Below are 14,366 nucleotides of genomic sequence, written 5' to 3'. Positions count from 1 at the left end.
TCCCCCCAAATGATATTAAAATCAATCCACAATGACAAAATATATATATATTTTTTTACTGCAAGCATATTTTTTTATCCAAAATGAGAACAAAAAGGTTTATAATCTTATATTTTTATTTTACACAATTGACTTCTAACCGCCTCCCCCACCCTCCATATTTTCTCTTCATCACACTGTGAATAACACCAAAAGGTGACTTCCTCTCCTGCGCCCGGATCCTCACCCCCAAAGAGACAATAAATAAATAAAAATCACCTTAAGATGTCACTTGCGTTCATTAGGTTTTCATATACTTCAGCTCTCACATCAACAAACAGGGAAGCACATTTGCAGCCATCAAAGACATGACAATTCAAACGCCTGTAAGGAGGGACACTGGGGGTTCGGTTCCCTGTCATCCATATTTGTAGTTCTTTTGTCAACACAATAAAGGCAACCCCCTTTGGTCATGTTCAGGGAGTTGTAGTCATTAGCAAAAAAAAAAAAAAAGGCTGCCATGGGAATCAGTCAGCTTCCTGGTTGAGTAATGTTATGAAGAAGTAGAAACATACAACGTTGAAGAGAGGAGAGGGCATTTTCCTTGGTACAAAATATCATGACTTCATTCATCTTAATACTAATCATTCTCCAAGGTGATATGATACAGAACTGAAAAATAAATAAAAATGTTTTCTTAAGCTAGAAAAGCAACAAACAAAAAAATAGAACAGGATTATAAATGAACCAGAATGACAGAAAGACATTCACAAATCAAATCGTTGCACGCGGATGACCTCTGATTTCTGTAACGACGACACGCGTTTACACAAACATTTATGTTTGCTGCTCTGGGGGTTTCCAGCGGCAACGGAGGGGAGAGGGGCGAAGTGGAATTACAGCGATACAGACTGTCAGTGTGCGCCGGTTTTCAATCTCTAATCTGGAATAAGCGTAGCTTAAATTGTGTTAAATTGTGCATGTCCTTACAAGCCACTTCATTGTTACACATTTTGTCACGTTTTTGCCGTTAGTGGGGTCCCACCAAGAAGTCATTTTAAAATTTGAGTGTTAGCTTCAGACTAATGGGGCCATATGACAAACTCTCCATTCCATCAAACACACACTCCCACCTACCAACACACTGATTGTTGCAGTGGTTTGTGAGGACATTGCCGTGTGTATGTGTGTTTCCCACCACTTCCACGGTCTCCTAGGCTTGAGGTTTAGGCAGTTAGCGCAGTTCAGGAAGTTGTCAGAGTGGGGCAGCCCACACACTGAACATAAATCCACGCTAGTCCGGTTGTTCCCGACCCACAGACATGCTGAAGTGTCATTCCTCTTCACTTCCCAGTCCAGGAGAGTAAAAAACAAGATGGCAGTCATTGGATATTTTCTGTTTAACTCCTGGTGAGAAACAATTTCCACAATAGCCACAATCCAGTTCTTCGGAATGCCATTCTCCAGCAAGTTCTGAGTCATTTCATCACTACCCTCAATGTGTGTGTGTGTGTATTTCAGTTGTGTGTGTGTCAGTGTGTACATACACAAAGTAGTTAGTTACAAGGCTCTACCTAACGCTCTGTGGAACTCAGATTAGGTAAAAGTAAGGACAGAAATGTGCAACACAAATAAGGCAGCATCATGTTGGTTGGTTGTCGGTTCAAACTGCTGTGGCTTTCTCTGAAACAGTCTAGCACAATCCCGTTACGAGAGAGAGCGCACAGGAGACTGGAAGGCAAACTGGGATCTGGGTTTTAAAGGGGGAAGTTCTGTCCTGTTTCACCCCAGTCTAAGTGCACGAACCCGGGCCTCGATGCCCCCAGTGAGTGTATTTGAGTGTGTGTACGAGAGCGGGGAAAAATAGAAAGATATTTCTCCCCCTCTCTACCTGCCCTCCATACAGTAGTCTTGGTGCATGAATCCCATGCAAGCCCTATGGATGGATGTTTGGATCAAATGTGACACCCAATATGGCCGCCAGTAGTCTGTCCACTATAGAGCATCTCTTTGAATGGGAGACGGTCCGTTCTACTTGATCTAATTCTATAGTCTGGACATCTTCCTCTCCATTTCATCCTGGCTGGTGTTTGAGGGGCTGGGGTAGCCTGTGGAGTCAAACCAGCTCTATAGTTAGATGTATGACGTCTTTTTGACGTCTCCTTCATTATTTCTTCCCAGAAGCGGGTGTCTTGGGGCTTGGGGTCTTCTTGGAGATGGTAGGGATCTTGGAGGGCTTGGCCGCTCCTGGTCGCCGGGGGGTGTCCGAGGTGTCCGAGCAGGCCGAGCGCGTCTCCAGGAGCTCTGAGGCATCCGAAGCATCGCTGCCCCGCCGGCTGCTGGCCCTGCTGCCTGCTCTGCTGCCCGCCCGGCTGGCAGCGCCACTGGCTCCCGATGGGGTACGCCTGGGGTCTGAGAGGAAGAAAGGAGGAGGGTAGGTAATGAGATAGAAAGTGAATAGAGAAAAAAAAAGAAAAAGATGTTTAGTCTCATTTTCATTACGGGAATCACATGTTCCAAGATAACACAAATAGAGAACTGAAAATAGGAATCAAAACTCGTATGAAAAATCTGGACTTTGTTCTTACCGGTGCGTCCAGGTTTAGTAGAAGTGGGTGTAGCTCCTCCATTCTCTCCAGTCAGAGACCCTCGGCTGGAGTGGAAGGTGGGCCTCTTCAGCTTGGACCCCGAAACTGCCCCCTATAGACAGACACCGGGAATGTCAGACAGTGGCAAACTGTGCTACTGAATACATTAAAGCAGTGTTTCTTAATCCTGGTCCTGAGGACCCAAAGGGGTGCACATTTTTGGTTTTGCCTCAGCACTACACACCTGCTCGGGCAAAAACCAAACTGACACTTCGGGTGCCCGGGACCAGGATTAAGAAACATTTGTTTAAAAGTTCAATGCAGCTGTTTTTATATCAATATCAAATCATTTCTGGATAACAATTAAATACCTTACTGTGATTACTTTTAACCATATTAATTGAAAACAAACAAAAATAGCTTCTTAGCAAAGAGCAATTTCTTAAGCAAGAATTTTGCTAGGAGTGGTTTGAGTGGGGAGGGAAAACTGAAAATTGGCTGCTATTGGCAGAGGTTTGGAATTCTTTCTCATTGGTCTATTAACTCATTTGCCGCATGGAAGGCCAAAAGTTTCATCAAAACAGGTTGACATTTCAGGCAACCTTTTCAAACAGCTCTTACACTAAAAGGGCATTATCATCATTTTCACAATTTAAACGTTTTCCAACTCAGTGTGAAAAAAAGTATATATATATATAAATATATATATATAAAATAAAATGTTTGACTACATTGGCCCTTTAAAGGTAGACTCCACAATATGACATCATCATACACGGCGGGACGACATCAACCAAACAGACGACAAGTCTGCAAAGGCTGTCACACTTTTGGCTCTTCCCAATTTGAGTCTTGAGGCATGCCGACATTGGGAAGTCAATAGTGGATTTGAATTTGGTTGTTGTTGATGCTTGTAGCCAGGATGTTGTCATGTTGTGCATGATGATGTCATATTGTTGCATCTACCTTTAACTAAAGGAGAAGGTACTACTTTTAAGCATCATCCCCATACTAGCATAATACAGCAGACACGCCATTTGAAAAGTGGCCAACAGACTACCAAACTAAATCCCTAGAAACTACCAGATGGAGTTCGCTAATAATTATACAACTTCTCACTACTTGCTCTTTAAGAGGATGTCACTTTGAATCTCTTTCTATTGACCTACCGCCAGTCGCTGCTTGCCGGGGGCCTAAAATATTGTGATAATTCACATATTAATACGTTTAACTGGATATTGAGCAAAAAAACGGCGAAACAAGATATGACGCAAATATATTCAGTCTTAAAGCTGAATTTTAATGTCACGTCTTTTATGTCTTCATGGTCCCGTTGCACAGTGTGCACTATGCAGCGTGTATGGCCACCCCGTAAGTGAGTGACAGTGTGTGTGAGTTAGTGCATTATTAGTTCGCTGGGGCTTGGGACGGGTGGCGGGAGGGGTCAGTGTGTTACCTCGTGCCCAGGGGTGGTGTGGTCGTGGTCTGGGCAGGACTGGCACTTGGTTGGCGTTGGCGTTTTACTGTGTGCCAGCCAGGGCTTGGCATAGCCACGCGAGTTTGAGGACTGGGATAACCAAAGGGAAGGAGGGAGGGAAGGAGGGAGGCAGCCAAGGAGAATAAAAGGAGGAGGAGGAGAAGCAAGGAGAGGAGCAGGAAAGTAGAGGAAAGGAAAATAGGGAAAGGGAGGAAGGGGTAGGAGGAGAGGCAGGTAGTGTAGCGCAGCGTGTTTTTGGTGCGACAGTGGAAGGATTTAAAAACACAGAACGAAAAACAGTACATTTTCCAAGCGAGGTTAGCAGGGGGTGGATTGGAGGGATTTAGGAGACAAAAGAAAGACAAAAACAAAGCAGAACCAGAAATAAAAATGTCACAGTTAAGGACGTGGTGATTGCTGTTGGACATGTAGAAACAAGACCATTTCAACACAGACAGACAAAAGACACAGACGATACAAAAATCACACAAACAGACTACACAACTAACGATCAGTGACAACAATACAGATAATTATGGGTATTCTGAGTAATATGGTTTCATGCTTTCTCCTCCAAGACTGGCTGCATCTCTTCTTTATAGACTCTGTTCATTCCTCATTTCACGCACCTTGGTTGAACTGCTACACTAGGTAACGATGAAAGTATACTTGCGATGACCATATACTTTTCCATTTTGACTGAGGCTACAGTGACCTGACTGATTGAATATATGACCAGTGGTGCTACACTAAGTAATACAAAGCATAATTGTCTAGGATTTAGGATTCAGTGGTATACGTGAGAAAGGCCAGAGGTGTGTTTCATTGAACTGAGCAGTGGAGGTTTCTCAGAGGAGGACCATCCTCCTCAGTGAATTTCCTAAAAATATTCAAAAATATTAATATATTTTGTATAGTTTTATGTCACAAAACAATTGATTAAAATACACGGTTTTGCAATGAATGTCTACAGTAGCATCAGCAGCACTCTGTTGGGTAGCACCATGGTGTAGCCGGAGGACAGCTAGCTTCTGTCCTCCTCTGGGTACATTGACTTCAATACAAAACCTAGGAGGCTATTGGTTCACACCTCCTTCAATAGAATTACAGAGTAATTATGACAACTTACGGAGGATGTCCTCCAACCTATCAGAGCTCTTGCAGCATGAACTGACATGTTGTCCACCCAATCAAAGGATCAGAGAATTAATCTAGAACTGAAAACATAAGACAGCTAGCTAGCACTGCAGTGCATAAAATGTGGTGAGTAGTTGACTCAAAGAGAGAGAAAGACAATAGTTGAAGAGATTTTAACAAATTAATTTCTTCCAAAATGAAGCAGAGGCAAGAAGCTCTCGTCTGCAACTGCTGGACTAATGATTACACCCTAGATCAGCTAGATGCAGGCCATGTGTCACTATCTGTCACACAAATTTCTCTCGAACTGTGTGCACCTACGTTGTAAACTTTCATTCATAGTAGTAGCTTAAACCTATCGTTGTTACACTGAACTGGATGAATGGAATATGAATGACAGTCATCCAATAGGCTGTAATAGAAATAAGGCCATACTCATGAAAAAATATAAAAACATTATTATTATTATTATTTTTTTTTAATCGGCTTCCCTCATCTTAAATGGCACTGACCGCCACTGGAACTGAGATCATCAATACTCGACCTTCAAGTGTAATCGACACACAATTAGTGCAATGAAGAACCATTGTGACAACAACCATTGTAAGAAAGTGGGTGAGAAGATGGGCCACCGAGACAAACAAGACATGGTGAGAACAAAAACTCTGACATGGGGCCTCCCGAGTGGCGCAGCGGTCTTAGGCATCGCATCGCAGAGCTTGAGGCGTCTTTACTTGGCTCATCGTGCTCAAGCGACTCCTTGTGGCGGGCCGGGCGCCTGCAGGCTGACTGGTCGTCAGTTGAACAGTGTTTCCTTCGACACATTGGTGCGGCTGGCTTCCGGGTTAAGCGGGCATGTGGCGTGGTTTGGCGGGTCATGTTTCGGAGGAGTCATGACTCGACCTTCTTCTCACCCGAGTGCGTTGGGGAGTTGCAGCGACGAGACAAGATCGTAATTGGATCGCAATTGTATATCACGAAATTGGGGAGAAAAATTTCTACAAAACACATTGATTGACTGCAGTTTGTGAACATGTATTGTAGTATTGTTATGCATATGTGTCATGTACTCTTGCAGTTTACATTTTAGTCTGTTTGCATTAGGAACACTTAGAGAGAAACCATGTCCACTTTCCTTTTCCACAGCGATTGAAGTAGCTTGTGTAATTGCTCAGGCCTATGTGACAGACTTCTACTGTAACTAACATGGTAACCAACATATGACGTGAAGAGAAGCAGGGAGATCTCTCTTTAAGGGCGATATAGTTCTATCACCTCGCTCCCATAGAACATAATACCACATTGAGTCAACCATGAGTACACCGGTGCGGTCAAGTTGTCATGGTCTGGGGAGTTTTTCCCATTCTAGTAATTGTATTTCTAAGGGGAAGACGGGGTTTGGGGGCACTTACTCTGGAGGAGGCGGTAGGGGTGGCAGGAGTGGAGGGCAGGGAGGCGCAGCTATGTGCGCTGTGCGAGGCTGAGGAGGAGGAGCGGGTGGGCGAGGCCGTGCGGGAGCCGGGTTTGGAGCGCCGGCCCCGGGAACGGAACGCCGCCAGGCCCTGGGAAGCCCCCTCCGGTAGGATGAACTTCTCACGCAGCTCCAGGTTGGTACGGCCTCGGGCTGGAGTGAGGGAGGAAGGGAAGAAGGAGAGCGAGAGAGAGAGAGAGAGAAAGAAAGAGGGAGACAAAATAAGAGTCACGTTCAGTCAACTACGGACGCAGTGCATAGAGGCAGCGAGTCAGTGCTTCCCCGGCGAGTCACTGCTCTCAGAGTCAGTGCACTGTGTGGTCGAGTCAGTGCTGAGTAGGGTAGGGGGAGGGAATCAGAGTCAGTGAAGTGCACTTCTGGCTGGGCTACTTTTTAAGGGGAAGAGGGAGTGGGTGTGTTTGTGACGGTGTAGAGGATAGAGGAAGGCAGCGAGGCATCCTCACACAGAGGTTAGAGGTCAGTGTATCCAAACTACTAGAGAGAAAAATGTTTCCAAATATGGAAGTATGGACCTAAATAGTACATTTTTATTTGTTATAGCCACACTAATAGAACAGCTGTTCTATGTCTGGTTATATAGCTAGAACACAGAGGTCTGTCTGTAAACCAAACCACAGCCTCTCTTCTCTCACTGCGAGGGAGTCGCTCCGTTGACTCGTTTATTCTTTCCCTAATTCATAAACAGTGTGTTTGGCGCGTTTATGTGGGGCATGCCCGGTTATGCTTTGGGGGAGCCCCAATACAGTACCATGGGGGACTCCCCTCCCATAGACACTCATAGAAGCATTCTTAGACAAGATAGTTCAGCAGCCCCAGCACACAACTTAAGCCCAGAAAAGCCAGCCACAGTGAGAAAGAGAGAGAGAAAGAGAAAGAGAGAGAGAAAGAGAGAGAGAAAGAGATGAGAGGGCTGCAGCTAGCATTAGCAGCAGGTCACCGGAGCCGTGGTCAGCAGCTATACCCAGGACAGGACACACCCCCTCAGAGTCATCCACTAGCAACAGCAGCAAAGGCCAGTCAATAATAAATGGGTGCGCGCCCTGTAATTACGGTCCCCCAGCGAGCCAGGTGCACCCTCTAATTCAGTCCCCACCCGCCATCACATTTAAAGAGTGCTAATAGAAACCCAGGCTGGCCACACCCAGGTCTTAGACTGGCTCTGTTTTTTAATGGGACTGGCCCGTCAAACCGTGCAGCCATTTTGAATCCACATGGCAACCATCACCACCAAGACCAGGGCTGGCCAATCCTTTTTTGTTTTGTTGAGTGGGAAGCATGACGTGGACTGGCACACGGACAAGACTTAGACATGTATAAACATACACACGCCCACACATAGATACAAGCAGATGGGCAGAGCGGTTAGAACGAGCGATTTAGAGCTGGGTGGATGGACAGAGTGAGAGAGTGAGAGAGAGAGAGAGAAAGAGAGAGAGAGGGAGCAATAGAAGCGAGAGGGAGTGTAGGTACCTCTGCAGCAGAAATAGCCAGGAGTGACCGTCACTGAGAGACACAAGAGACAAGGTGAAATAGTGGCGTGCTCACGGTGAGATGGAAATACGTTGACAAGACACATACATTCCTTCTACTTAGCGTTCTCTCTCGCACACACACACACACACACAAACTTTCTCTCTCTCACTTCAACACAGAAGACAGTGGCAAAGGGGTAAAAATACAGGCGAAGTCCCCAAGGTTGAGGAGGTGGACACATCAGGGACCCAGAGTGGCTATAACAACTTCAAAACAAAGACACAGGTCAGTGAAAGACCTATAACCTGTGATATGGATCCCCTCGCGCTAGCATTAGCATGTAGCCAGAAAGGGTAAGAATCGTTAGTTCAGTGTCACAGACAGCAAAGCACGGCAAAAAAGCCCAAACCAAAAAACAACCAAGAGGGAGTGAGAGAGAGAGAACGAAACGGAGGCGCAGGGAGAAAAAGGGGGAAAGAGAGCGAGAGAGGAACCCAACCTATACGAGATGAAATGGTGCTACTGGAGTCGGAGCGAAGGATCTTAAGTCCAGGATGTTGCACTGGAAGGGGAGAGAAAAGGGGAGAGAAAAGGAGAGAGGGAAGAAGGGAGAGGGCAAAGGAAAAGGTAAGGGAGGGAGAGAACTGAAGATCATGCACCATGCAATACTGCTTTGAAAGAATGATTGTGTAGCAGGAGAAAAAGAGTGAGAGAGAGAAAGAGAGAAATGCCACGCAAATACAGAAAACAAAGCTGGAAGAAAAGAATGAGAAAGGGAGAGATGAATGAAGAGCTGAAAAAAATGGATACCAACAGAGAAAGAGGAAACATAAAAGAAAGAGAGAGAGAAAGAGAGATGGAGATGATTCAAGCCCACCGACTCAAAGAACTATCATAGAAATGGATGAAGAGAAAGAAGGGCTGATGGAGAGAGAGAGATTGCCCTGAGGACCACACCAGACAGACCGTAGACAGCTATGGAAAAGACAGAACTCTGAAAACCTCAAAGGTTATATGTAGATGTGCGACTAGTTGTTAGTTTAAACAGTGGACCGTAGTACCATATGTTACACTTGGACCCCCACAGTGTAACCAGCGCCTTGCATTTTCTACTCTAACTCTGTGTGTATGTGAGTATGTGTGTACGTGCATTCTGTATTTGCACTCAATATTTGTATGTATGTACAGTTGAAGTCGGAAGTTTACATACACCTTAGCCAAATACATTTAAACTCAGTTTTTCACAATTCCTGACATTTAATCAGTAAAAATTCCCTGTCTTAGGTCAGTTAGGATCACCATGGCAACAGTCAGAATAATAGTAGAGAGAATTATTTATTTCAGCTTTTATTTCTTTCATCACATTCCCAGTGGGTCAGAAGTTCACATACACTCATTTAGTATTTGGTAGCATTGCCTTTAAATTGTTTAACTTGGGTCAAACGTTTTTGGTAGCCTTCCGCAAGCTTCCCACAACAAGTTGAGTGAATTTTGGCCCATTCCTCCTGACAGAGCTGGTGTAACTGAGTCAGGTTTGTAGGCCTCCTTGCTCACACTCGCCTTTTCAGTTCTGCCCACAAATTTAATATGGGCTTGAGGTCAGGGCTTTGTGATGGCCACTCCAATACCTTGACTTTGTTGTCCTTAAGCCATTTTGCCACAACTTTGGAAGTATACTTGGGGTCATTGTCCATTTGGAAGACCCATTTGCGACCAAGCTTTAACTTCCTGACTGATGTCTTGAGATGTTGCTTCAAAATATCCACATCATTTTCCTCCTCATGATGCCATCTATTTTGTGAAGTGCAACATTCTCTCCTGCAGCAAAGCACCCCCACAACATGATGCTGCCACCCCAGTGCTTCACAGTTGGAATGGTGTTCTTCGGCTTGCACGCCTCCCCCTTTTTCCTCCAAACATAACGATGGTCATTATGGCCAAACAGTTCTATTTTGGTTTCATCAGACCAGAGGACATTTGTCCAAAAAGTACAATCTTTGTCCCCACGTGCAGTTGTGGGTTTTGGAGCAGTGGCTTCTTCCTTGCTGAACGGCCTTTCAGGTTATGTCGATATAGGACTCGTTTTACTGTGGATATAGATACCTTTGTACCCGTTTCCTCCAGCATCTTCACAAGGTCCTTTGCTGTTGTTCTGGGATTGATTTGCACTTTTCGCATCAAAGTACGTTCATTTCTAGGAGACAGAACGCGCCTCCTTCCTGAGCGGTATAACGGCTGCGTGGTCCCATGGTGTTTATACTTGCGTACTATTGTTTGTACAGATGAACGTGGTACCTTCAGGCGTTTGGAAATTGCTCCCAAGGATGAACCAGACTTGTGGGGTTCTACAATTTTTTTCTGAGGTCTTGGCTGATTTCTTTTGATTTTCCCATGATGTCAAGCAAAGAGGCACTGAGTGTGAAGGTAGGCCTTGAAATACATCCACAGGTACACCTCCAATTGACTCAAATGATGTGAATTAGCTTATCAAAAGCTTCTAAAGCCATTAAATAATTTTCTGGAATTTTCCAAGCTGTTTAAAGAAACAGTCAACTTAGTGTATGTAAACTTCTGACCCACTGGAATTGTGATACATTGAATTATAAGTGAAATAATCTGTCTGTAAACAATTGTTGGAAAAATGACTTGTGTCATGCACAAAGTAGATGTCCTAACCGAGTTGCCAAAACTATAGTTTGTTAACTAGAAATTTGTGGAGTGGTTGAAAAAAGTTTTAATGACTCCAACCTAAGAGTACGTAAACTTCCGACTTCAACTGTATGTATGTATGTATGTATGCGTGTGTGTGGCTGTACATAAATAAACCCCACTCACCTCTGCAGGGATCGTTCTTGACCAGGAACTCGTCCAGGGCCATCCAGCCCCCTCCGACCCGCACCATGACCGTACTGCGCAGGATACGCACCAACCGCAACTGCTGCGAGTCTCCAAACTAACACGGCAACGGAGAGGAGAAACAGTGAGAATTCAGTGAGTACAACGATTATTGACATGAGATTTTAAGAATCCAAAGCCATTATACACAGCAGCCCATACCAATCTGAGCAAAAGTATACGCCACTCCATGCAAATTATACTACAACACCCATGCACTGATGATACTACTGAATCACCTATTTGTCAAAAGCCCAGCTTACCCAACAATCAAAAACAAAAGATTAGTTCCCATAGTAATCTCTAAACGATTTCATTCTACCTTATAGTCAGCTTCGTTTCATGCAGAAGGACATTTACACCCAGTAAGCAGAACTCTATGAAGCAATACCAAGTCAGAGCTATCTTTGATTAGCCTGTGTCTTTTTGTGCTGTCTTGTCAACTCTTTGGTAATTTATGATCATTGTGACAATGACCATAGTGTTGGCAAGACAGCACAAACAGATAAGGGAATAATGTTAATTTTGAATCGCTCTCAGAACAGCATGATTTTTCAATTTGCCCCAGTCCAAAGCGAATCGGATAGGGTAACCCCTGGTTACCATTATAACCCTTATCATTATAACCCATTCCAGTTTGCCAAATTGCTGTCATTCTCAAAATAAGTCTTCCCAAATCTGCAAAATCACACCAAGAGATCAACCTCAATGGCCTATGAAACCCACTTCCATAATTCGCACCAACAGTGTAGTGCTATATTTGATGGCGTTATGTCATTTCTGGTCAAACACGAAATGCATCGTCACCATGGCAACAATTTTTGTGGCGGTAGAATTGAGGCCACTGCATTGGTGGAGATCCAGGAAGCAGATTTCATAGGACCAAACACTCGAGTCAACTTTACCTGGTTTCCAAGGAAGAACTACAATAAATCCAGCAGACGTGGAGGAGGAATAAACAAAGAAAGAAGAAGAGAAAGAATGAAATAACATGTACAGACAAAAATATTTCAGACTAAACCTGGCATTGGATAAGACCTCATTTGGAAAGCGACATTAAACTGTAGCTCACTAAGTTCTACGTAAGACTTTTTACAATTCACAGCGAGATGGATCAGTCAGTGAAGGGTGAAGCCGGACAGACAAACATACACAAGAAGAGAGTCAGACAGACAGAGAGGTGTGATGTCACGTGACAACGTGACCCAAGCTCGGTGCAGTTAGTTTATAGTCCAGCGTCTTTGGCCAGACACTGGAGGTCATTAACCCAAGGATAATGATGATGTAGATCACAACAAAAAAACTGCGATGGTAGTAGTTGCTAATCCTGGAGCTGTGATAATGTTATGGTTTAAAAGTTATATTTAGTGTTATATTATGGTTATATTAGTTTGTTGGTGGGAAGCACACACAACATATCAATCCCATAGTGCTGTGATTAGAGATATGTATACAGAGATACGATAGGTTGAAGCGCTTCGGGGTGCACAACATACAGTCCGCGGGCCAGATGCGGCCCGTGAGACGCTCTTTTTTGGCCCGCGGATTTCATAGTAATTATCAATAATATGTGACCACCTTATGGCAAAGCTTAGAGAAGCTTGCTAACAAAGCCAGCATTTCCATGGATACAGCTGAGTGCTACTGCTATTGGCTAACATTTAAATGCGTGAGGAATGGAGTGATGTCATTCGTTAGTTCAACAACAGCAGTTATTGGCGCTCAAAGAAGTAGTGACACACAGCCAGCATCAGCTAACAAAAACTAGGGTGTGTCCGAAATGACAACGTATTCTCTTCTATATAGTGCTCTACTTTTGTCCAGGGCCCTGTTCAAAGGTAGCGCACTAAGGTCAAAAATTGTGCACTTTATAGGGAATAGGGTTCCATCTTAGACTCAGTCCTAGACCCACCATGAATGCAAACTTGAAAAAAGACACATTATTCTTAACATTACCAAGACTCACTCCGTCAAGTAGGATCTGATAACTGTATTTAGCTAAGTAGAAGCTGACCAAGCAAAAAAAGCTTTTATGATTATTATTTTTTACGTCCACAGCACTGTAGACTCAGGTGTAACTCACCTTGTAATTGCTCTGGCCCATCTGTATTTAAAAATACAATATCTCATACCTAATACTTAGTCATAGTATGCAGACAGAATATATAATCATGTGTTTATTAACTGTTGATAAATGTACACAGTCACTGGCTGAGGAGGACTTACTCTGTACTTGTTCTCTCCTATCTGCTCCACCTGGAACCTCTTGGCACATTTACACTGTGCCACCTGTCTGGTCACCTGCACAGAAAGAGAAAGAAGGAAAGTCATGAAGCTGGTGCCATTAACCTCCAATTCATGAGCTATTGGACTCGGCAAGTCAAAGGTCCAGCTTTGTAATTCAAAATAAGTGTTTGTGTGTGTGTCGTTTATGATATGTGGGTATATCTGTGTGTGTGTGTCTTCCTCACCTCGTCTTCTATCTTGTCAGCGTCGGTGGTGGGCCGGTAGGCATCCTTGTTAGGGTGCAGCGCCGCCACAAACTCGTAGTAGTCGATGTAACCGTCTCCGTCCTGATCAAAGATGTCTGCCACCGCCGTCATCTCCAACCTGCTGGTGGGGAACTCTGCACAACACAACCAACAGTCAGGAAAAGATATAGGACTAATCACCAAGATATAGTACTAATCACCAAGATATAGGACTTACTGTATGACCAAGATATAGGACTAATCACCAAGATATAGTACTAATCACCAAGATATAGGACTTACTGTATGACCAAGATATAGGACTAATCACCAAGATATAGTACTAATCACCAAGATGTAGGACTAATCACCAAGATGTAGGACTTATCAGAATGACGTAGGACTTACGACCAAGATATACGTCTTGACTAGCGTTTAAGTTGGAGCAGGCTATGAGCACAGGACAGAGCTAACATTGTGTAGCCAGCTCTGAAGAACATACTTGAGGCCAGGATGCCATCGATGAACTCCTGGCGAGTGATCTTTCCGTCCTGGTCCTTGTCGATGCGTCTGAAGAAGTCCATGACGCGCGACTTCTTGTGGTTCATCCAGCGCATGTACTTCTTCCTCCACACGTCAAAGTCAAAGCTGGCAAACTCTTTCAGCTGGGGACAAAGACAATGAACATAAATGTGAGACAATGAGGGAGAGCAATATCCTTTGAGGAAATCCTGTGTCTGTTTTGACAAGACACTATATAGGAGGAAAGAAAACACCCTGCAAACATAGACATCCCACTTTTGAAACCAATGTAGCGAACGTGACAGTGATGCAGGTCTCAAACCCGGGTCTCC

General features: G+C 44.2%; 1 protein-coding gene across 1 annotated transcript in view; it reads right to left on the bottom strand.

Annotated features, from left to right (window-relative positions):
- Positions 1-40: 40 nt before the first annotated feature.
- LOC112069370 (microtubule-actin cross-linking factor 1, isoforms 1/2/3/4/5-like) overlaps positions 41-14,366 on the bottom strand; it is a 278,447-nt gene continuing 264,121 nt past the window's right edge. The window contains 11 exon segments of the mRNA XM_070438520.1: positions 41-2,391; positions 2,568-2,679; positions 4,024-4,134; positions 6,594-6,805; positions 8,144-8,176; positions 8,646-8,708; positions 10,982-11,099; positions 11,947-11,964; positions 13,268-13,342; positions 13,513-13,667; positions 14,015-14,177. Coding sequence (XP_070294621.1) covers positions 2,147-2,391; positions 2,568-2,679; positions 4,024-4,134; positions 6,594-6,805; positions 8,144-8,176; positions 8,646-8,708; positions 10,982-11,099; positions 11,947-11,964; positions 13,268-13,342; positions 13,513-13,667; positions 14,015-14,177 — 1,305 coding nt within the window. The 3' untranslated portion in view covers positions 41-2,146.

The sequence above is a fragment of the Salvelinus sp. IW2-2015 genome, unplaced genomic scaffold (genome assembly GCF_002910315.2).
Source record: "Salvelinus sp. IW2-2015 unplaced genomic scaffold, ASM291031v2 Un_scaffold995, whole genome shotgun sequence".
NCBI lineage: Eukaryota > Metazoa > Chordata > Actinopteri > Salmoniformes > Salmonidae > Salvelinus > Salvelinus sp. IW2-2015.
The sequence above is the reverse complement of the archived record's forward strand: the minus strand, read 5'-3'. Positions and strand labels throughout refer to the sequence as shown.